Below are 25,766 nucleotides of genomic sequence, written 5' to 3'. Positions count from 1 at the left end.
TAATAAAACACGCTGCAACTAACACCACACTGCAGTCATTACGCTGGAAAACGTCAGAAATTCACCGGAACAATTTCAAAAATCTCATACGATTGTTTGAAAAAAAATAAATCAGGTTTCACCGAGATTTGAACTCGGCTTGGTTGATTCAAAGTCCAGAGTGCAAACCGTTACACTATGGAACCAGGTGGAACTTTTGGCAAACTAATGTCTCTAGCAATGGCCGCCCCTCCCTAAATCAATTTCCTGTTTACCGGCATGTCCTTTGGCCCTTTCTTCCTAGGGATATGAGGTAATCTTGAGGAGGTGACCTAAAAATGTTTGTCGTAATAAAATCTTTGAAGCTTTGGCTATCCGGTGAATTTTTCCCGGATAATAGTTGCTATATTGCAAAAATTAGATGACTAGAGGCATAAGGTTCCACCGAGATTTGAACCGAGGAACCTGATGCAATGTGAAAGTGAAAAACTGGACGACACGCTTCATACCATGGGCTAAAATTACATTTCATGCAAACCAGCAAGGAAACATGTTGCAAGGAGCACCACAATGCAGTAATTACGATGGATGAAGTTAGAAATTCTCTGGGACATTTTTAAAAATCTCATACGATTGTTGTACCTTCAAATATGATGGTTTCAGGGTCCTGTTCAGAAATCTGCCAAAATCAGCATTCCGTTCTTTACAGCTAGGGATATAGACCACAGGTACACTTGTATGAAGAATCTAACGTGTGGTACACACTTAACATTACGACAAGCCACAGTCGTATAACTGAAATATTCTTGAGGGCGGTGTCAAATACACCAAATATGGGGGAGGGGGGGGGGGTGGTGCCTCCGTGGCTCAGTTGGTTAGCGCGCTAGCGAAGCGTAATGACTTGGGAGCCTCTCACAAATGCGGTCGCTGTGAGTTCAAGTCCAGCTCATGCTGGCTTTCTCTCCGGCCGCACGTGGGAAGGTCTGCAGCAACCTGCGGATGGTTCTGGGTTTTCCCTGGGCTCTGCCCGATTTCCTCCCACCATAATGCTGGCCGCCGTCGTATAAGTGTAATATTCTTGAGTACGGCGTAAAACACCAATCAAATAAATAAATAAACAAATTTAGAGAAGGGGTATTTAGAAGATTACCTTTCCCAGAACCAAAGCGACTGGAAAAAAAATAAAGCATTTTTGCGAAACAGTATGAATGATATGCAATGCTATGCACATGTGCAAAATGATCTTTGTTGCATATGGAATATGTCTTTAAGTGAGAAAAATATATGGCAGCTTACTTTTGCAGAATAAAACTATGTTTTCAGTAATAGAGTCAGTGTGATGGGTTAGGTCAAGACTCAGTGTGATGAATTTCATTCTGTTTGAGTTAGTAGAGTGGTTGTAACTGTGTAGGAGTCAGTGGCTGTGGACTTTGCTGTGTGAGAGTCAGAAAATGTGGATTTCTCTGTGTGTGGGAGTCCGTGGGCATACACTGCATTATGTGGGAGTCAGTAGGTATGTATTTTACTGTGTGGGAGTGAAGTGGATTCAACCGTGTGGGAGTCAGTGGAATGGCTTTCACTGTGTGGAGCTCAATGAATGTGGATTTCACTGTGTGGGAGTCAGTGGGGTTGATTCTACAGTGTGGGAATCAGTGGGGTGGATTTCACTGTTTGAGAGTCAGTGGGTGGGGATTTCACTGTGTGGGAATCAGTAGGGTGGATTACATTTTGAGGGAATAAGTGGGCTGGATTCAAACTGTGGGGGAGTTAGTGGGTTGAATTCTGCTATGAGTGAGTCAGTGGTTGTGGATTTCATTGAAAATATATTCAGGGATATTAGTGTACAAAAAAGAGGATTGCAAAGTTAAGAAGGGTTGTTTAATAGTGGAATTCATGGAATTTTATAGACTTTCAAAGATACTACAATACATGTATCCTCTACAAACAACAATATAATCACAAAGCGTTAGGAAGCTCATTTGAAAACATCTGGATTTCCATTATCTTACGCAAAGTCAGCTTTATCTACTCCACTGTCAAAAGTCATGTAAACACTATTTTAGTTCATCATCTCAATCATTCTACCACTGTACACACACTGATATATAATAATAATAATAATAAGAAGAAGAAGAAATAAATGATAATCAGAAACAAATGCATCAATTAACCTTAACTTCACAAAATCAATAAACTACGATTACTGCTATCAAATGAAAAAAACATGAACTGACATACATGGAGACATCACACTAATGACGAGTTGAAGAGATGACATAAGCATATCTTAATCTCATACAACAGTCAGAAACCTTTGCACAATTTGTGCATAACTAAGCGTATTCAAGTACATATGTATCTGAAATGCAATAAATGTGTTTGACACACCAGGATTTTTTTTTCTGAAGATTGAACAATGTTTATATACAAAGGATAATATTCACTATGCGTGCACCTGTATTTACAACCACATGTATAGAATACATTGTGCTAATTTAGTACACAATACTGATATTATAAAGATCTGACAAAATTAATCAAATGGACAGATCCATGTAAATTAAGCTGTTACTGGTTCAATATATACATGTACACATCATCTAAGTCATGGTTTAAAGTCTAACATATTTTCCCCATGTTTTTTTGTTCAGGGTTTAAATACAATTTTTGTCATCAAAATCAATGGGGGAGATACAGCTGCATTCGTGTGCAGTACATGCTACAGCTGTACTCATCCATCTGTGACGAGAAAACTGGTGGAATGCATGCGCCTTTAGCCTATTATATTTTGATCATTTTATATCTGTCAGAGTAATCTGTATAAAATCTTCAAAAGTCTTCATTCACAACTGATCCTGTTTATTTTCCTCTCTATTAAAACTATTATTCTCTATTAAAAGACTATCATTCGTTTAATTCAAAACCACAAAGCTATGTGTACATGCATCGATACCCAGAAAATATCGACACTATCTTTATAAATTTTCTACAAAAACAAAAATCATATAAAAATATTTAATTTTAACAACATTTTCTAAAATAAATCTTCTATCAACTAACAACTTTATAAAAATCACAGCAACAAAAATTATTTTATCAGATTTTCGTGTCATCACAATGGCACAAATGTCCCACAATGCTACGTGTGTCCGTCAGATATTTACATGGATCCGTGTTTTTGTGGGAGCTCAATTACCCCACAGCAGCCATCACGCAGCGAAACCTAAACTTGAAACCCAAGTGAATACAGGCACTGAGTTGTTAGTTAGAAACAACATGACAAAAATCACTGTTCTGAAAGTCTGGAAACTTGGGAAAAAAAATCATATACAGAGTGTTTTTTGTAATGTTGTTTTTCACAAACACTTGAAACTCTTTCTACAACATTTACAGTTTTAGGTCTTTTGCCAGTAATGCAAAACACAGCTCTACCGTATCATGTGACATGTCAACCAGCTTGTCAATGACAATTTACAAATTTTGACCATGTCAGACTTGCAAAATTTGCTGACATTACCTCTGCTATATCCTGTATGTACAAAGTTCACATGTACACACTACAAAGCTTGAAAACTTTCTACAGCAAGGGAATGATGCACACATATGTATACATGCCCTTTGTATCCGTGAGCATTTGAGCGTAGGAATATATGTCAACCTTTGGGTGTGTGAATATATGTCATCTTTTAAGTGTGTGAATATATGTCAACCTTTGAGTGTGTGAATATATGTCAACCTTTGGGTGTGTGAATATATGTCAACCTTTCGGTGTGTGAATATATGTCAACCTTTGGGTGTGTGAATATGTGTCATCCTTTTAGTGTGTGAATATATGTCAACCTTTGAGTGTGTGAATATGTCAACCTTTGAGTATGTGAATATATGTCAACCTTTGGGTGTGTGAATATATGTCATCCTTTAAGTGTGTGAATATATGTCAACCTTTGAGTGTGTGAATATGTTAACCTTTGAGTATGTGAATATATGTCAACCTTTGGGTGTGTGAATATGTGTCATCCTTTTAGTGTGTGAATATATGTCAACCTTTGAGTATCTGAACATATGTGAACATTTGGGAAAAGCCTTATTTTACCACCTAACACCATCCTTTTGAAATATGACAGGACTAATCAGAATAAACACCAAATATCACATTTATCAACAAGGGAGAGAACCTCTGCATGGTTTCACTATATACGTGCCAATCCATGTAATACATATAGTCAGAATATTTTCACGACCAAACACATAGCAAGTATCAAAATATGGTGCTCTGTAATTTACATCAATTCATGAAGGGTTAACAAAATGCTGTCATAAGAAATTATTACCATGAAAGAAAAACCAAAAAAAAAATACCCCACTGCCAAAAAAGAAAAGAAATATATACATGGCAAAGAATACTGATTTGGCCCAAAATTGCATGTCTGTCCACTAAATACTGATGAGGCACACCCGACAAGATCATCTGATTAAATACCAACTCACAAGAGTCACAGGCCTGTTTGAGCAAGGTCATGATGGTCACAATCATACACACAGCTCCAAACCAGGTCAAATTTATTTTATTTTTTGACCTGATCTGATCCAATCTAGATTTGGAAGTTTTAAAGCTTATAAAACGTGTCACAACTTTAGTGGGCACTATCTTTAAATTAACAAGACTTGGAGAATTATTATAAAATTCACTGTTTATTTTGGAGCAGCCAGGTGGTTTAAAAATTATTTCTTCCTATCACGGTTCCATATATAGAATCAGCTTGAAATTAAAAACAATTTTGAATGCAAAAAGCAAGCTTTGGTGCTTATCATGGCAAAAATAAAAAAAAAAAGAACAAACAATTATATATATGTATAAATAAATATATAAAAAAGTGAGTTATGAGACAAGTAGCTTACTTTGAAGTGTTATACATGTCCACATATTCCTCTGTAAAGTGTACAACAAACAGACAGACTAAATGTCCATTATCATTTACTATATAAACATTCTCTGAGTCTGTCAAGTAAACCTTTACATCACAATCGCAATGGCACTGTTAAAACAGCATGCACCTATTATGCTTTCTCCTCCGCCTGTTTTGGCTTGCAGTAGCAAAACTTTCGTATACTTGGATGTTTTTCCTGCACGCATTCGGCCTGTTTACCGTACTTGTTCACGCGGCTCACCTGAGCATTGATGGTGTACGCCGAACTCAGGAAATTCGCTTGCACTGTTGCTTCGTATAAGCCTTCACCAGGTTCTGTTACTATGGTGACCTGATAATAGGCGATATCTAGCTTGGCTCTGCTGCTGAAATTTGCCACGCGGTGATCATCGTCTTGGGAAAATTGATAGCGTAACACCTGAAAATTAGAGAAAAACCATCATCAACATGCTACGAGAAAACCACTTATGTATACATATACAGATTTATGTAAAATACGAAACGAAAGACACATTAAACGTCAATTTCTACATCATTATATTTCGAACTTATCGAACTTTCATTCAACTGTTGAAAGGGTGTTTTCATTTTTTGATTTTTCTCGCACATGTCTGCACACCAGAATGTCAACTCTTTTTAATTATACAGATGAAAACGATGAAATGGCTGATGGTACATGTCAACAAACTTTTCATGAAAATGCACACAGTTTGTAGAGAAACATAGTGCCAATGTTGAAAAAATTGGGTTGTTATTTTAGACGTCATTTAAATAAAGCTGAGACTTCAAGATGTCTACTGACCTGTATCCTACTTTGAATGAAAAAACAACGTTCAGTTTTGTCTAAGGTTTCCCTTCGATCAACTCACTCAAGTTGCTGTATTTAGAGGGCCTGATTTTTGGAATCAGTTACCTCCCTTGTTGTCTAGACGACGAGCTATGTTCAGCAAACTTGTCAAATGTCAGACACAATAAGTTATGCGGTCTACCGTGTAACTTCAGTTCTGCCATACAAATTGCTGGGAATTATGAATACTTTATAAAACTTTAGCGATGGAAAAGATAGATCATATTTGGTTTACTAGACTTATAAATTCGATTTTAAACTTATCGTATTGTTTACATGTTTGATCCACAAGTGAACGTTGCATTATGGGAATCTTTGCGCTGCATCATTTGCACATGTTATCTTCTCGAATGGACCCTATAGATCAGTGACAGATTGCTGACATTTTTTGGAAAATATAGGCCCAGGGGGATTAGTTAGGAGTCAAATGCAACTGATTTTTTTATTTAGCTGAGCCAACTCAAAAATTATTAATTTCTTTTGACAGTATGTCCCTTTAATTTACCTTTTCATTTGGCACAACCAACATTGCACTCTTTATGGACTTCAGTTTCAGTTCCTCACAGAGGTCCCTGAATTTCGCCGTTTTCTCATTGATGTGATTCATGACCTCTGCGACAGACTTCTGCACATGCTCATTGGAGGTGTGCACTATTTGCTGAGTGAGGCAGGTGCACCAGTGCATGTCAATTCCTGCCGATTTGCATGTACGATTCAGAGGGATGGAATGGAAAAGGCTCAGGCCACGATCAGAATGCTTCAAAGGTTTTGTCGTCCTTGTCAAGTCCAGAACATCTAAGAGTGTCTCGTGAATGTCATATGGCGTGGTTAGTTTGTGAGAATTTTGCTTGAAATTTTGCACAAGTTTTGGGTATTTCTTGGCGAACCAGTCCGGAATGACCCAAGACATCATCGGCAGCCGTTCTTCCAGCTTCCCTTGCACCGTCCAGCGCACCTTGCTGTACCGTGCACCATGATCACCCATCAGGATCACCACGGTATTGTTCAGGTGTCCATTTCTCTGTAGGCCAGCCAAGAAAGCAGTCAAGTCAGCATCGATAAACTGTCCAGGGTTGTTATCCCAATGTGTCAGCTCGGCATGCATGACAAACGCAAACTTGGGGATCTGGTGGTAAACGTGGAAGAAATCTTGCACATACTCTAAAGTGTACTGGTGTTTGGGTTTGTTGCCGAGGCAATACTTCATACTGTCCTTGTTCAAGGACGACGCCCAAATGGTTTGCCAGAATGGACGCATATAATGATCTGTCGGCTGATGTTCAAAGCCATTCAGCCGCAAGTTGAACGATCCTATTGTAGGTTCGTCTTCAGCAAACAGTGTAGCATAACCTTTACGCTCGTACTTGTACCAAAGAAGAGGGTAAGTGTCCACATAGTTGCTGTCTGCCACATCCGATCTTGTTTCTGGCAATTCATCATGGGCTTTCCCTAAAAAACCAAAAAAAAAACAAACAAATTTTGAAAATTCTGAACAGTACAAACATATCTGCACAAAACAATGTGATCACTTAACATCTGATACAGGTAATTTCCCTTTTTTTGGGGGGTTTGCTCAAGATTTAACATCACTCTCAACACGTTTTAATCAAACAAGCAGAAAAGTGGGGAGCACATGTGGTGTGACTTCAACCCCAGCCTTTGGCAATTTCTACATGTAGATTGTTCCCCTGCTTTATCATAAGGGCTTTAGTAACAAGAAGTGGTTTGCAAGTTTGTCAGGAGTGGGATAGTTTGTCAGGAGTGGGATAGTTTGTCAGGAGTGGGAAAGTTTGTCACGAGTGAGAAATTTGTCACAAGTGGGAAAGTTTGTCACGAGTGAGAAAGTTTGTCACGAGTGGGAAAGTTTGTCACGAGTGGGAAAGTTTGTCACTAACTTTACCAAAGGTGGGTGGCTTATGGACAATGACAGAGTTGGCCATGAGAAAGTAATCACCTGTGAAAAGAGGACTAGGGTTGCCATGGCAACAAAGTGTTATTACATCAGGAATGGGAGAGTTGTCATGGTAACACAGTGAAAGGCAGAGCTGGGCATGTATTACTTACCAGTAAGAAGGGGCAGCAGGTTGGCCGTGGTAGCGTCTCCTACGATGTTATATCCATGCAGGATTGTTGCCCCAAGAGCGTTCTTGATAAACTTGTATGTCAGAGGAAGTTTTCTTTGATATGAGAGATGAGAGAGAGAGTCGAGACAAAATACCAGGACGTTCATGGGATCATGGGGTTGTGATTGTCCCTGTTCCTTCATCTCCTTACGAATACCATCAATGCGCTCAAACACCTCCTTTGAAGGATAAACTTGAGCGATGAACTGATCAAAGTCAGCAGATTCTGACTCGGTTGAATCGTCTGTTAATCCAAAATCTGGGTAATTTCCAAAGAAATCTTTGTACTGGTCATACTCAGTGGTATTTACATCATCTCCCAGGTTTATCCCAATCAAATCAATGTCAGCATCTTCCTTTGAAGTTTTTAATGTTCGTAAATTAGAAAAACCGTTAACACTAGAATGATTTTCTTGCTTTATGCCCACTGCTGTTTTTTCATTGAAGCCAAGAAGCCGCCTGCTGCCTCCATTCTTCAAATTACACTGGATTCGAAAGAAGTCATGCTTGATCACAATTTCGAAAGGCTCCTCAGAACGGACCAATTCTTGAGTGTAGGTGGCAGAGTTGTCGTCAAACCTTACAATTCCTCTGTACGTGCACTTATTAAGTTTGTTTTGGCCCAGGAGAGTTCTGTTAAGGGAGAGCACTCCATCTTTGCTGCTGAATAAACTGGTGCCCAGACAGACAAGAGCATTCATCGTGTAAAATGCTTCTTTATTAGCATCGTGCTCCAGGTCCAGATTCGGATGATTGCAAATCTGGACTTTGTTCAGACGGTGAGGATTCATCTGTCTCGGGCCGTGGGGTTTTGAGCTGCCGGAAACGGACTGGTCAGACACACCTCCTCGCAGACTCGCCAAATCAGCAGCTTTCAGTTTCAGATCGTTCACATTTCCTGGCTGATCACCAATAGCCGTGTGAGATAGGTCCATGTTAACGACAAGATGAGCTCCGAAGTACAAATCCAGAGCGAGGAAGATGACTCCACAAACCACCAGCCATAGCAGAAAACCTCCCAGTTTTGAACGGTAAAATCGCCCCCGCAAAAATGCTCTCAGTCTCATAGTGAGCCAGTTGTCAGACCTGTGGGATACAAAACACAATTACTGCATCAAAAACTTACACCCTTAATGAGACTGACTTTTTATACAAATGGCTAACATCATTCAAGGATGCAGTAAAGTCCACATTTAAAAATCAAACACCCACGTATTATTTTGCTCAGCAGGTTATTTATTTATTCTCAGGGGTTCAATGAAGTCGTCTCCGTATTCAGTCCGGTACTCGGTTTGTCGATTGAATAAAAAACTCAATTTGGACTGAAAGAAATATTTAATTTCCTCCCAAGACTGGTGATTCGCACATGGAAAAATAACCCCTGATTGAAGTTTAACCAAGTATCTACTCAGGAGTATTTATCTTACATTACACAGAGGCCAGGTTTATGAATGGATGAACATCCCATTTCCACAGAAATGAAACTTGTCAAAATACATCTGCAATTCATGACAAACTGGCCAAATCAAAGCCACAGTTGTATCAGCAGGATATGAGTTCGACTGAGAACCGAGAGACAAATATGTGGAGAATATGCTTGATTAATTAAACGCCTTGCAAAGATTTATTTATTTATTTGATTGGTGTTTTACGCCGTACTCAAAAATATTTCCCATATACAATGGCGGTCAGCATTATGGTGGCTGGAAACCGGGCAGAACCCGGGGGGAACCCACGACCATCCGCAGGTTGCTGCAGACCTTCCCACGTACGGCCGGAGAGGAACCCAGCATGAGCTGGGCTTGAACTCACAGCGACTGCATTGGTGATAGGCTCCTGGGTCATTATGCTGCACTAGCGCGCTAACCAACTGAGCCACGGAGGCCCCTTCTTGCAAAGATGTGAAAAGGTTGAAGAATTAATGTAACTGTAGTAAGGGTTAGGTCAGCTGAATGTATAAGACTACGATAAGCCAACAACGTTCAAAGCTGCAGGGGGAAACCAACGACCTTCCGCAGGTTGCTGACAGACCTTCCCAACTCACAGTGACTGCACTGGTGACGGGCCCCTGAGTTACTATGCTACACTAGCATGCAAATCGCTCAGCCACAAACAGTTTATGATGGTGAACATTAACTGACCGCCACTTGCATCAATGCTCAGAAGTTCAGTTTCTCTTCTTTAATTTCTAGCTTCTTCTCTCTGCCACTGTCATGACTACATCCATCATCATCAATAGGCAAGATTTAGAATCTGTAAAAGGAAATGAAACATTCTGTCTCACTACGTATAAACAAAACACACACACGTTCCACGCATCACTGTGGTAAACACATACATCATCAAACATCATCAAACATCATCAAACAGATCTACACTTATCTATATATGCACTCTTTGTATCCATTAATACCCGAGCGCAGGGGTGTTATGTGAGATGCCAAAATCCACATCAGAATGGCCATGTAACATGGCACAAAAATATGAACAACAAACTATTAACGTACGTATATACAACATGTAGAGCAGGGTTCGTACATGAACATTGGTGGGTGGAGGAAATCAGCGTCTCCGAAATAAAGCAGTAGCTGATGGCATGCAGCTGGTGAACTTCGGTGTGTACGACATATTGACACAACTGAGTTTTAATTTCTGCATCACCTCAATGAGCCCACTGATCAAGACTTAAACAACAACCAAAACAAATAAATGGGTCTATGAGAACCTGTCAACTGTTTATTTCCTCTCCTAACGCCCAAGGAATCTTTTTAACTGCTCCACTTTAATACAGGGTGAGATCAAAATGTATTATAGAAGGCTAGAATCATCACCATGTTTCTAGAGTCATGTGAAAACATTTTATTTCATGCTGTAAAACGTGTCATTTTGGAGTATGGTTTTCAGGAACAGTTCTATGTACATTCCACAGACATTAACCTTGCTTAGAGTGTAACACAGCCTGTTGATATACATGTATTACAAATGACATTGACTGCCTCGGTTTGTTAGACATGCCCTTGTGTGCTGTGTAAATATTTGGATCCCATCCTTCAGCCACATCTGGCTGATTGCTATCTGTCATTGTATGCTTATACTCTGAAGTGTAAACCTACTGTCACATACTGTACACATATACATGTACACTCACAAGGGGTGTATGTTTCAAAATTGTTTTAGATAAAATTTGAACTGAAATAATCCAGGATTGAATCTGCATGTTTTCGTCTTCTTATAAACTGCTGTGTAAATTGCTGCTTAAACACATGAATTGGCTAACATATACACCAAAATATACCTCAACATGCTGGAGGATACACCAACATGCTGGAGGATGCACCAACATGCTGGAGGATGCACCAACATGCTGGAGGGTGCATCAACATGCTGGAGGATACACCAACATGCTGGAGGATGCACCAACAGGCTTGAGGATACACCAACATGTTGGAGGATGCACCAACATGCTGAAGGATACACCAACATGCTGGAGGATGCACCAACATGCTGGAGGATGCACCAACATGCTGGAGGATACACCAACATGCTGGAGGATGCACCAACATGTTGAAGGATGCACCAACATGCTGGAGGATACATCAACATGCTGGAGGATGCACCAACATGCTGAAAAATACACCAACAGGCTTGAGGATGCACCAACATGCTGGAGGATGCACCAACATGCTGGAGGAGGCACCAACATGCTGAGGGAGGCACCAACAGGCTGGAGGGTGCAGCAAAATGTTGGAGGATACACCAACATGCTGGAGGATGCACCAACATGCTGGAGGGTGCATCAACATGCTGGAGGATACACCAACATGCTGGAGGATGCACCAACAGGCTTGAGGATACACCAACATGTTGGAGGATGCACCAACATGCTGAAGGATACACCAACATGCTGGAGGATGCACCAACATGCTGGAGGATGCACCAACATGCTGGAGGATACACCAACATGCTGGAGGATGCACCAACATGTTGAAGGATGCACCAACATGCTGGAGGATACATCAACATGCTGGAGGATGCACCAACATGCTGAAAAATACACCAACAGGCTTGAGGATGCACCAACATGCTGGAGGATGCACCAACATGCTGGAGGATGCACCAACATGCTGGAGGAGGCACCAACATGCTGAGGGAGGCACCAACAGGCTGGAGGGTGCAGCAAAATGTTGGAGGATACACCAACATGCTGGAGGATGCAGCAACATGCTGAGAGATACATCAACATGCTGAGAGATACACCAACATGCTGGAGGAGGCACCAACAGGCTGGAGGGTACACCAACATGCTGGAGGATGCACCAACAGGCTGGAGGATACACCAACATGCTGGAGGATGCACCAACATACACCAACATGCTGAGAGATACACCAATATGCTGAAGGATGCACCAAAATGCTGGAGGATGCACCAACATGCTGAAGGATACACTAACATGCTGAGAGATACACCAACATGCTGAGAGATACACCAACATGGTAAGGGATACACCAACTTGCTTAGGGACACACCAACATGTAAAGGGATACACAAACATGCCGAGGGATACACAAACATGCAAAGCGATACACAAACATGCTGAGGGATGCACACAAATGCTTAGGGATACACAAACATGCTGAGAAATACACTATCATGCAAAGGGATAAAACAACACGCTGAGGGATACACACACCACCTTGCGGAGGGATACACAAACATTCAATGGGATACATTAACATGCAGAGGGATACACAAACATGCAGAGGGATACCCCAACAATACATGCATGTACATATAGGTGTATAATACATAAATTCATATCTGTAAAAAGCTATTTGTTTTAAAAATCCATGTGATATATACCTTAAAACTGAGCCTGATATACGCTAATCTACATGTATATGCTGTGTACTGTTGGACAAGAGATTTATTTTTAGCCCACACATTATATCATCTGTATGAGAGTTTACATGTCAGTGACACACATACATGAGAATCGGATTGGTCGGTACCCTACTAACACACATCCTAATACAGTTTCAATACACGTATTTCTATACAGTGAAACAAATTCAAACTAGTATAATTTACAACTGGACATATTGCAACAGAGCCCAACAATTGTCAACATTGACAAATTCCCCTAAAATAACACATGACATGAAAACAACCGGAAAACATGTAAGATAATGTGAGGGCAGTGATAGTTTTCTGACTACTGAGGAGAGGAAAGTTTACAGTGCGAAAAAATATTGTTGTTGGGTTATTCAAATTTGAATGTGCTTTTAGTGAATTGCAAGGCTGCTTCAGGGTTTATTTTATTATCCATCAAGTTGCATGTTTTACCTAATGGTAGTTAACATGCTTACTGCTGAAAACAGCAGGACCCAGTCATTAAAACAGCTACATGTACAGATTACATACAGCTATAGCCTGCTTTACAGATCAAATTAAAAACATGTATAAATTATTATTATATTTCTAAATTATTATTTTCCTCAATTTTCCTCTAGACCTATTCATATATAAAACATTGGTACAATAGTTCTGTGCAACTGAACAAAAAAAAGTGTGTTTATAGTTGACCAAAACATGTAAAACATATCTGCCTAAGAAGCACATTTGTCGTATCAATTTCTTCAATAAAAGCCACGAAGGAATGCACAGCTATCACTGGTTGCTGTACATTATAAATGAGTCCTTACCGCAAAAAGAAATCCCACGGACAAGCTTGCATTTTTGCAATATCTCCTTTTCCTTTTCTGAAAATTTGTGCACTCTTCCCAGACTCATCTGCACTGCTACAGCAAAAGAGTTCAGGTAAGGTGCCAGGCTAAAATATAACTCTGTGCAGAGGTGCTGCAAATTATTCTATGATACATCTTGTTTCGCATTGTAATTCTTGTGGCTGTGCCACTTGAATTAGAGTTACGTGTTTGCCACTACGGTCTTAACGGTAGACCTACCTGCATGTTCCTACTGCATAAAACATCAATCAAATCAAACATTCATGTACCTGCAAACCAGATGGCTCTACATGTAGGCCTATATCTGAAATGAAATGTAAAACGGAACAAACTGCGCAATCTGTCATGAAACTGTTAGAATGCATCTCTGTCCTCCATCATCTATCTGCCATCATGCCTATGACATCCAACCTACTGATCATACACGCTATTTTATTATACCAGCAGCCTCATGGAGGTAAGTAAGCCTATATATACCATAGGACTACTAACACAAATCATTCGCACCTGTGGCAAAGTCCAAGGGACGATCTTCTGCACAATTTATCACGGCACACTAATCAATTGACTGTTCTGTCATTCTGTCGGCGGATCTGTGGGTCTGTTTTCGATCTCCCTGAACCTGGATGAAGGGAGGATATGCCGTGTTTCCAGCATGCAGAGATCAGCTGGCGGCCGACGACACGGGTTAGGCTCTGCACAGCAAATACACGATACAAACCTCTACCAGTCAGTCAGCGGGTCAGCACGGCGTTATCACCTCTGACACTACTCCCCCCGAACGCTTGACAATGCCATCTGATAACAACGGATCTGCTGTCAAGCATGACGGCCGCAACCTTTTCGACTTGCGGAATACCTCTACGTCTGAGCCTGCCGCTTCTATTACGCCGATGTCAAAGTTTGACTTTCACAGCTCTCCCCTTTTCGGAGGTACATATAGTCCACCGCACTACTTCCGGATCAGTGTGTGAGTGACAGAAATGAGTTGAATTTAACAATTTAAAGTGATTGAGGTTAACTGAAAATGGCAGTAGAAAAAGTTTATTTGGAATCAGACGCCTATATGGTTTGTCTGACCCACGCTCTGTCTACAGAACGCGAGGAGGTGATGGGTCTTCTCATTGGAGAGGTAAATTAGCAGATATGTTATGCATTGTAACTCACAATGTAAATGTAATGGAGTTCATGCATATATAGGCCTGGATGACAACGCTCGTAGGGCGTCGCGTAGTCATGGCTGGGTCCCCTTTTTAGCCGGGTAGGAGGAATTATAAAACTTTAAAGAAGTGGCTGGATGAGCGAGTTAGGTTAGTAATCGATTATTTTCCGAAATTTTACAATTCAGCCTACCGGGCTAAAGGAGACCCAGCCATGACTACGACATCCAGGGCTAGTGTATGTACATGTAATTCTGTTGGTCCCACATTTTCTCATCCGAAACTAATGGAACGACGCAAGGAGGGCTGTCATTGTCATCGGAATTAAGCTCTATTGCCAGCATGTTGAATATTTCATATCCACCACTGTGACAGTAGTTCTAATATCTACTGGCTGTCCAATTGTTCCCTCAGCACACAAGGATACATGACATTCTACATAGTGTTTTTAAGATGTAAAAACCTGACGTAGTCACCAGCACTTATCAGATATGTTGAGGCCGTCAATACGTTGGGTTCTTTGAGCATCATCAAGAAATGCCGGGCCTACACAGCCTAGAAATGACCTATCGACATTGTGCACGTGATAAATCGACAGACAAAAAGATAAGGAACATAAATGTCTGTAAACTTAAGGCCATGGAGAGGTATTTGATGGATAATTTTAATGTCAAACACCGTGACACACAGCTACAGCAACTCCATCAGGTGATTAAATGGAGTGCTCTCTGATGTTGGTTTGGGGCCATCCTTGGCCGAATAAAATTTTGCCAAATCCAATGTCAGAGCAATCTTGCCAAGCCCAACGTCAAAGCAATGTCCGACTGAACAGATGAGAGCTCTTGTGATACTTTCACGGTATGTGCTGTTTAACTGTTACATACATGTAGTTCACCATATCAGACAACGTACTACTATTCATCAGCCAGCCGGCAGTGTAACATTTGACTGCTTTACCCCACTAACCACCATTAAAAACACAAATTATAGGAAATCTGATACTAGTATATCATATATTCTGTCGTCTCAGACAAAACCAGAGTCTTCTCATCAGTTTAAAAACTGGCTCTTAACACATGTTTTACTGTTGTAGAGTGACAAAAACAGTTACATAGACATGACAGACAGATATTGGTACAAAACTTAGCATAGCTTATTATTTATTTATTTATTTGATTGATGTTTTACGCTGTTCATAGCTTATTAATATGAGCCTGTGATGGGAGTGTGATGGGACAGTCGATTTTAAGTTTTGATTCTGACCTGGCTTGTAAATATGATATGAAAGCCTGTTTATAGTTCTGCCTTCATACTGTGCCAAAGTCAACTGTGCCAAAGTCAAAACCTCAGAAACATAGAAACATATGGTATAGGATGAATACATGTATGTAAATTCAGATTGAAACAAACACCTTTACAGATCTACTCATTTATGTTCATTTATTAACCAGTACTTGAATGTTTAAGATGAGAGTTTATTACTATCAGATGGATTTATGTTATTCGTCAAATAAATAATAGGTGAATGTCTGTCTTGAGGCCATTGATGGTAAGCCAGTTTTATTGAAGCATTTAATAACAACATGTAATTGCTGCAGATTGATGAGCAGAGAGTTTCGCGGATATCAGCTGTGATAATGTTGCGACGATCAGATAAGCAACCAGACAGAGTGGAAATTTCTCCAGAGCAGCTGTCCGACGCTTCAACCAAAGCAGAGATATCCTTTTGGAATGTGGAAATACATGTAATCTCTTTTAATCCGTACCTGCATGTACATGTAGTTATATTTATTATTATTTATCTGGTTGGTGTTTTACGCCGTACTTAAGAATATTTCACTTATGCGACTGCAGCCAGCACCATAGTGGGAGGAACCCAGGCAGAGTCCAGGGGAAACCCACGTCCATCTGCATGTTGCTGCTAGACCTTCCCACATATGGCTGGAGAGGAAGCCAGCATGAGCTGGACTTGAACTTACAGCGACCGCATTGATGAGAGGCTTCTGGGTCATTATGCTGCGCTAGTGCGCTAACCAACTGAACAACGGAGGCCCCCGAACGCTTTTGAAGTCATTGGTTAACTTGCACAGCAACCACATTGGCGAGAGGCTTTGGGGCATAGCACCGTCCTTGCGTGCTAACCACAGTCCGTATGTAGTTTTATATTTACATGTACTTAGATTGACCTCAGATGTCAATGATCTAGTAGTTAGCATGATAACGCTGCACATTAACCCAAGAGCCTGACATTAGTGCGATCACTGTGAGTTCAAATCCACCATAATGCTTGCTGCTGCCATACAAGTATGCAGCATAAAACTCCAATGAACTACCAGGTAAATGAATAAGTAAAAACAGATGTCAGTGATTACAGGTTTTTTTATGAAATGTTTGCTGGATAACTGTTGATCTGGTAGTTACAACAGGAGCACTGATTTCGTTTCTTAACCATGCGCACAGATTAGCACAGGAGCTTGACCGGCCGATGCGGGTGTTAGGCTGGTATCACTCTCACCCTCACATCACAGTCTGGCCCTCACATGTTGGTAAGAAACAGGCTACACAGCTATGATGTGCATGCACAGCAAGATGAAATCAGTGTGATCACTGGATTAAAGATTTTACATGTTTACAGGTTTATTTGGTCAGCTTGAACCATTTCCTTGAAGTTTTATTGATTGAGAGAAAAGACAAACGGCTTATCGAACCTTAGTTGTTTCAGAAAAGGCGCGGAAGGAGACCTAAAAAGCCTCAGCCAGTTTTGTTTTGATGTGTTTGGTAATGCTGTAAATCAGTCAATAATGTGGAATTCTTGCAGGACCATGGATAACAACAACGTTGTACTGAAACACCAGATACATTTACATATGTACATGTATGCACCATAACCTGCGACAGGCCCTCTAGCACTAGGCCTGTTCCCTTAGGCTGAATGAGCAGTAAATGTTGGCATACTATGGTTAGCCAACATTGAGAATCTGCTGGTTAAGCATAATCCTACTAACCTTCTAAAACAGAACTTAGTTTTATTGGGATATTTTTTCCTTGTTATCAGTTTTTCCTTTTATCGATTTTGTCCTTTTGTGTTAATTTCTTTAAAATCCCTGTCTTTATTAATAGCCAGAACATAAAGGAAGCTGCCCTATTTTTTCCCTATAGGTGCAGGTTATGCCCAACAGAGTATTTTGTAAAGGTGGACTAACTGAGTGAAGGATGTCTAAAGCATTACCCAATTTGAAACTGACACAAACATACCAGGCAACTAAACGCAGAGAGGGGCCTTCATGGCTCAGGTGGTTAGCGTGCTAGCGCAGAGTAATGACCCAGAGTCTCTCACCAATGCGTTCGCTGTGTGTTTAAGTCCAGCTCATACTGACTTCCTCTCCAGCCATAAGTGGGAAGGTCTTCCATCAACCTGCGGATGGTCGTGGGTTTCCCCTGGGCTCTGCCCAGTTTCTTCCCACCATAATGCTGGCTGCCACCGTATAAGTGAAATATTTTTGACTACAGCATAGAACACCAATCAAATAAATAGATAAGTAAATAAATAAATATACACTGAGAAACAATGTTATAAAAGGCCTCTGGGAAGAATGAATTGTACATTTTGACAGAGGCACCCTCTAGAAATAAAGGGTTTCATCCATCCCAACCATTCATTCATTCATGTATGTGTAGATAGTACTTGTTACGCGTATTGCAATGGCCAATTCTTGTTATGCTTAATGTGATATATACGTGTATTGAGCAGCTAATCTCAGCTCACATGCTTGTTTGCAGATGTGAGGACACAGGCTATGTACCAAATGATGGATGAGGGATTTATTGGCTTAATCTTATCAGTATTCAACCAGGATAAAGTATCAAAGGTAAGGAGGATTTGGTGCAGGTAAGGAGGATTTGGTGCAGATCAATCAACAAGGTGTCAGTCCACTAAGAACATCATGTTAGTTACTGTGTACGCCCTCATCAACTTGTAAATGCCTCTGAGAAAGCAGGGAAGGCTTTTACCAAACCAAAGCTGATAAGGTTCTCATTACAAATACATGTACTCATAACCTTGTTAGTTAATATAGGCAAAGGTAGCGTTGTTGAAAAGTCGCCAGGCAGATAGTCTGATAGTTGATGACAGTTTTGGCAAATCCATGTGCTTTATAACTTTATATTGTCACTTAAACGGATACAGAATCCATTCTGATTGGCTGACGTGAGAGATAGGCAAGTCCAGGCTTTACCTTTGTCTAAGCTGAATTTTAGGTGTGGTACATTTATTCAAGCATGACCAAGGCTGCAAGATTTAACCCAGGGAACCCTATCTCCACTGTCAGCCAATCTGCGTTGATTTTATATCCCTTCAAGAGTTCTTTTGTGAAGTTTGATTAATTCCTTATCAGAAAAATTATAGTGCTGGAACAAAAAGTGTCATTTTAAGGCCTTTGTGTGCCTCTGAACTAGGTGAAATAGCTATCAGTCAAAAACATTACAATGCCAGTAGTATAATGTTCATATGGTTATTTATTTTCTGTTATCATACATGCTGATGTAAATGCATGTCAGTAAAGAGGCTTTACAACACAGCCAGTTGGCCCTAAACCAATATGACCAAGGAGGAAATAGACTTAAATGTCTAGGCTTTAATTGAAAAAATTGTTTTCTTTCTTCAGATATATACCCTCTCATTAGTGTGATCACTGTGAGTTCAAGCCCAGCTCATGTTGGCTTCCTCTCTGGCCGTAATTAGAAAGGTCTTGCAGCAACCTGTGGATGATCGTGGGTTTCCCCCAGGCTCTGCCCGGTTTCCTCCCACGATAATGCTGGCAGCAGATGTATCTGTGAAATATTCTTGAGTACGGCGTAAAACACCAATCAGACAAATCAAATATATGCCATATGTGTATATCAGTGTTAAAGGATTAGTGTTCAGATTTGTTATTTATTCATAATTAGCAACAAGACGAATGGGTTTTATACCCACCAAACACAGCCAAAACTTTGCTGAGCTGACAGGAGTTGAGATAAGAAATCCTGGCAGGCGGCTAAATTTTAACATCATGGAGGAAAAATTAGGCTTTAGATATATGTATAAAAACTGTGGTGAGAGGGCTTGATGGGCGTAAAACAAAGCAGGATATCTTTCATCATTAGTGTGACCAATCTTCAGTATGCCGGTAAAATTAAAGGAAATTAGATATATCCATGTCATGGCTTCCAATGAATGTTGCTATGATACATGCCATCCCACTGGCTGTGTCCCTGTGTGGACCAATGAGTAAGCTTCTAACAAATTGTGAACCGTGTATGACAACGCAATGGCCATTTGGCAGCTACAGCAATGTTAGCGGACCAGATAGAGGACAATTAAATCTGAAAACAATCCAAAACTAATCGTGTTGCTTGTCTGCGTAAATCAAGAATTAATGACTGAGGTTGAAATACTGGTTGTTAATTAAAATTACACATCAAAGGTGTGAAAACAAGTGACATCTCTTTGAATACTGCTCAGGGTAGGTGCGAAAGCAATCTTACATAGTGATAATCCACCCCCCATTGTTTTAATCTCCGTCTGATCCAGATTATGAGGATTAGCAGCACTTCAGGAAGCGAAAGAGGATTAAAGCCACCCTTCATAACACCTGTTTGATGTGCTCGAGTAATTCCGGATATAATATAACTAGGAAAATTAAACAGTTGTAAGAATATTTTCAGTATTGACTTGATCGAATGCAGGAAAATTAATTCCTGCGAACCCATTTTTGAAGTAAATCCACTTTGGGAATAGAATGATATTTACTTTGAAGCGGACAGAAGGAGAGAATACTAAATATTAAATCTGATATACACATGAAATGTAGACCTACAGTGTAACACAGGATAAAGCTATAGCTGACCAGTCTGTACGTCTGCGCCAGTGCGGTTGGAAATACCTGAAGAAAGATCAAATTCAGCGCCTGAAAACTCGGAATCTGAAGTCTGATCCACGATGTCAGTGTCATAAATCGGAACTTCAATGTCGTATACTATGGGTTCAAATTGATGCTGCCATATATGTGCTTCTGTGTGGCTAGATTCTCGAAAATGACATAGTTTTGATACGAATTCCCAGGTTATATAGGCCAGCTAGACTTGGGTTGGCCATCTGTGACGTCACCTGCTGAGCTTTACTGGACAGCCAGCTGGAGATTGGCTAGGGTTGTAAATCTTTTGGTTTAGTTGGAGTTAAAGTCGTAATTAGTTTCTCAGAGGCCCTTGTGGTAACATATTGTTGAACAGGTTATAGTCTTTATACTTAGGACAAGTAGGTAAATCTGGACACTAATCCTTTAACTTACCAAAGGTTGGTGGTTTACTCCAGGCACTGTGGTTTCCTCCACCCAAAAAGCTGATGGCCGTTGTGTAAGTGAGAAATTGTTGAGTATGGCAAACCAATGAAATGTATGTACCTTACATACATGTATGTGTGGGAGTGGCTTCAATGTTAAAGTATGAAGTGTGTTTTAAATGCATACACATGTGTTTGTGGTCCAAACAAATTCCATTTTCCATGTAGAATAACAGAATCCAGGTGACCTGTTTCCAGTCTGTCAATCACAGCCCTGAGGGACAGCCCTCCCAGTGAGTACACATCTACTCAATCAACATGCTGACGCAGCAGATACAGTCTCAGTTTTTTGTCACGGCAAATGTTCGCATGTACACTCTGGTCACTGCATCTGTATGTTACAATGTATTTTGTTCTCAACAGACATGACCGATGGGAATTAGATGTATGTTGCACAAAAACATTAAAGTTATCAATATGTATTAATAAATTAATGTTAACTGTCTATCATTTTGTTTTATCCTTTCCGGGTCACTATGGGTTCAAGTCCAGCTTATGCTGGCTTCCTCTCCAACTGTTCGTGGGAAAGTCTGCCAGCAATTTCCCCGTCTGATTTCTTTGCTGGGTGCCGGCACATAAGTGAAATATTCCTAAGTACAGCGTAAAACACCAATGAAATGAACTAAGCCAAATCTGATCCTTTTACATCAAAAGCTTTACTCCACTCATGAAACTGATTGTTGTCATATATATGAATGAAATATCCAGCATTAAACCCCAGTGAACTGTTCAATAAAAGAAATGGTCCCCTGAGTTAGACCTGAATTTTGTGCACATTTGCTTGTTATAGGTACAGCCGTATTGAGGTGCCACTCCATATTGTCCCCAGCGCTAGGGTGGGGCCAGCATGTCTGGAGTCCCTGGTAGAATTACCTAACATTCTACGTCTTGAAGAGTCTGAGGCTTATGAGCAGATCCGACAGAACAAAGACCTTGACCTCATGACCTGTATACACAATGCTGCAGGTAATATGGTTGTGTAACTATGTCAGTGCCAGGTTTGTCCAGTCTTCTGTTCTAAATGCTTATTATAGCATACCTGTGACATGATTATTGGGAATGCATACATATACATGTACATCTTCAGATTATAGTGTAGAATGGCCAAGGAGTGGGCCATGGTCTAGTCGTTCAAGGCACTTTGCTCTCAGTACATAGGGCAAAAGAGGAGTGGGTTCAAAACCAGACTTGGACAGGGATTTTGTAGATTCCCTCCACTCTCAGTGTTGCAGTATGCACAGTTTCATGGTCATTGAAGACCACTTGTCTTCCACCCATATGGGATGCATGTCTGTACGTTACGTGTGGGAATGTCAGTAATTTGCCAAAGGTCGGTGGTTTATGCTTGGCACTCATTGGCCTCCATCCATGAAGCTGACTGCTATCATACACGTGAGAAATGCTTGAGTATGGCATTAAGCCATAATCAGTCAGTCAGTCATTATATTAATCGGCGTGTGTGTGGTTTCTTTTTTTTGTTTTTTTTATCAGTGTACACCAAGTCTCTGTCTCACATCATGGACGTGATGACGGGCCCCCTCATCCAGTCCCTGGAAAACAGACTAGAACGGAACAAAGTCAGAATAAACGAGCTTGAGAGGAGAAAAGAAGAAATGCTGGAGGAACTACGCACATAAATCATATATATATATATCTCCATGTTCTGTGTACAATGTATTTGTGGTGTCTTGTGATCTCTTGTGCTGTCTGAATAGGTTTGTAAATAAAGACATTGAAATTTCACCAGCTCTGAATTGCGCTTTTTCTGCTATGAAATGATGGTTAAACCACTGGCTCGTTGTCACTATCAGGCCCTTCACCATTGAGGTCACGTGTTCAAATCCGGCTATTGCTGTTTTGGATGGGGCGTTATAGGTTTGTCAGGTATTTGTACTTGAAGACCAGCAGGTACTCCTGGTTCCTCCACCCATAAACCTGGCCTCTGTCATGTCCCTGTGAGCCAAAAACTCAGCACCATAGTGTTAAACTCCAGTCAGCTAAGTGACCACGGTGGAGGTGTGAAGTAAGGTTCATCATACAGACAACTAAAAACTATGCATAAAAATACTTTCATTTATTTTAAGTGTTGAAAGACATTCTAATATTTGAATACGATGGTGAGCTTTATGAGCCATACCAATGGTATCTAAAAACTCTGGCGTATTGCGATTGTTAGAGATCTTTTCCTTTAATGCAAATGAAGACGTTTCCCACTGTTCATCACTACATGCCATACACACGGTATTCACATGTACCAACAGGTTCATAGCAAAACCATCACTACATACCATACACACGGTATTCACATGTACCAACAGGTTAACAACAGAACCATCACTACATACCATACACACGGTATTCACATGTACCAACAGGTTAACAACAGAACCATCACTACATACCATACACATGGTATTCACATGTACCAACAGGTTAACAACAGAACCATCACTACATACCATACACACAGTATTCACATGTACCAGCAGGTTCACAACAGAACCATCACTACATACCATACACACAGTATTCACATGTACCAGCAGGTTCACAACAGAACCATCACTACATTCCATACACACAGTATTCACATGTACCAGCAGGTTCACAACAGAACCATCACTACATACCATACACACAGTATTCACATGTACCAGCAGGTTCACAGCAAAACCATCACTACATACAATACCCATGGTATTCACATGTACAAACAGGTTCACAGCAAAACCATCACTACATACCATACACACAGTATTGACATGTACCAACAGGTTCACAACAGAACCATCACTACATACCATACCCATGGTATTCACATGTACCAGCAGGTTCACAACAGAACCATCACTACATACCATACACACAGTATTCACATGTACAAACAGGTTCATAGCAAAACCATCACTACATACCATACCCATGGTATTCACATGTACCAGCAGGTTCACAACAGAACCATCACTACATACCATACACACAGTATTCACATGTACAAACAGGTTCATAGCAAAACCATCACTACATACCATACCCATGGTATTCACATGTACAAACCGGTTCATAAGTTCATACTTGGCCGAAACATTATTGCACATCAGCATGTTAAATATGAATTAAATATGCTGCTGTGCCATTTGATTTATTTACAATTGTACTGATTACATACATGTATGTAATAAAGCTTAGTACTGGTATCAACAAATACACTTTGGAACAACCGGGGCTGGTGTTTAAAACACCTGTTTATATATGCCTTATATAGTATGTAACTGACAGGACTATAATAAAGCATCTTTAGCTATGTATACACGATATGTGACACTGAACGGAGTATGGAGAAAGTGTACGTCTCTCTGAAAGCCAATAAATACATGCAGAAAACATACAAAATTTTATCAGTCCACAGTAAATTGCAACACATGGCCCTTTATCTTACGAAACTCCTTGAAGTCATGGCTGAACCCGTGGAAAGGTCTTAGCTGGCACCAACTTCAAGCAGGCAAGTCGAAAGCAATTTCAAAGTGGTAACGCCATTGGTTGACTATCTCAGCACAAAAGGCCATGATTTGGGATGTCCTGCTTTGTATTCTTCATAGATGCAAATTAGTTTTATGAGCTTCACAGTCTACAGTGCACGTGTGTGCATGGGCCTTCATTTTGTTGAGCTGCCATTAAATTTATTCCACTTTAATTGTGATTTGTATTTTCCTTTTTTTTTTGCTGAAAAAAGGTACAGCAATGGCTGTACAAGCCATAATGCTTCCTACACCAAGGAAGAACATCACTGAAGGTGGAACATCACTACCACTGATACATGTTGTACATACTGAAGATGAAACATCACTACCACTGATACATGTTGGCATACTGAAGGTGGAACATCACTACCACTGATACATGTCACACTTACTGAAGGTGGAACATCACTACCACTGATACATGTCGTACATACTGAAGGTGGAACATCACTACCACTGATACATGTCGCACATACTGAAGGTGGAACATCACTACCACTGATACATGTCGCACATACTGAAGGTGGAACATCACTACCACTGATACATGTCGTACATACTGAAGGTGGAACATCACTACCACTGATACATGTCGCACATACTGAAGGTGGAACATCACTACCACTGATGCATGTCGTACATACTGAAGGTGGAACATCACTACCACTGATACATGTCGTACATACTGAAGGTGAAACATGACTACCACTGATACATGTCGTACATACTGAAGGTGGAACATCACTACCACTGATACATGTCACACATACTGAAGGTGGAACATCACTACCACTGATACATGTCGTACATACTGAAGGTGGAACATCGCTACCACTGATACAGGTTGTACATACTAAAGGTGGAACATCACTACCACTGATACATGTACATACTGAAGGTGGAATATCACTACCACTGATACATGTCACACATACTCAAGGTGGAACATCACTACCACTGATACATGTCACACATACTGAAGGTGGAACATCACTACCACTGATACATGTCACACATACTGAAGGTGGAACATCACTACCACTGATACATGTTGTACATACTGAAGGTGGAACATCACTACCAC

General features: G+C 40.5%; 2 protein-coding genes and 1 long non-coding RNA gene across 3 annotated transcripts; 1 reads left to right on the top strand and 2 right to left on the bottom strand.

Annotated features, from left to right (window-relative positions):
* Nucleotides 1–2,615: 2,615 nt before the first annotated feature.
* LOC135479318 (uncharacterized) lies at nt 2,616–8,812 on the bottom strand. The gene is made up of 3 exons (XM_064759140.1): nt 7,819–8,812; nt 6,260–7,203; nt 2,616–5,325 (listed from the first exon to the last, which is right to left on the bottom strand). Exons 1-3 carry the CDS (start codon nt 8,810–8,812, stop codon nt 5,038–5,040), a joined length of 2,226 nt encoding a protein of 741 aa, XP_064615210.1. The 3' UTR covers nt 2,616–5,037.
* An 80-nt stretch (nt 8,813–8,892) lies between these two features.
* Nucleotides 8,893–14,476, bottom strand: LOC135479000 (uncharacterized). The gene is made up of 3 exons (XR_010445801.1): nt 14,130–14,476; nt 10,019–10,130; nt 8,893–8,963 (listed from the first exon to the last, which is right to left on the bottom strand). It is a non-coding gene; the product is annotated as an uncharacterized LOC135479000 (long non-coding RNA).
* A 108-nt stretch (nt 14,477–14,584) lies between these two features.
* On the top strand, nt 14,585–22,987 carry LOC135479439 (lys-63-specific deubiquitinase BRCC36-like). Its single transcript, XM_064759266.1, has 7 exons — nt 14,585–14,754; nt 16,381–16,501; nt 17,242–17,328; nt 18,563–18,651; nt 21,330–21,394; nt 21,952–22,127; nt 22,653–22,987. The coding sequence occupies exons 1-7, from the start codon at nt 14,650–14,652 to the stop codon at nt 22,796–22,798; spliced, it is 789 nt and encodes a 262-aa protein (XP_064615336.1). The 5' UTR covers nt 14,585–14,649; the 3' UTR covers nt 22,799–22,987.
* Nucleotides 22,988–25,766: the final 2,779 nt, after the last annotated feature.

This window comes from Liolophura sinensis, chromosome 12 (assembly GCF_032854445.1).
Source record: "Liolophura sinensis isolate JHLJ2023 chromosome 12, CUHK_Ljap_v2, whole genome shotgun sequence".
Lineage (NCBI taxonomy): Eukaryota > Metazoa > Mollusca > Polyplacophora > Chitonida > Chitonidae > Liolophura > Liolophura sinensis.
The sequence above is the reverse complement of the archived record's forward strand: the minus strand, read 5'-3'. Positions and strand labels throughout refer to the sequence as shown.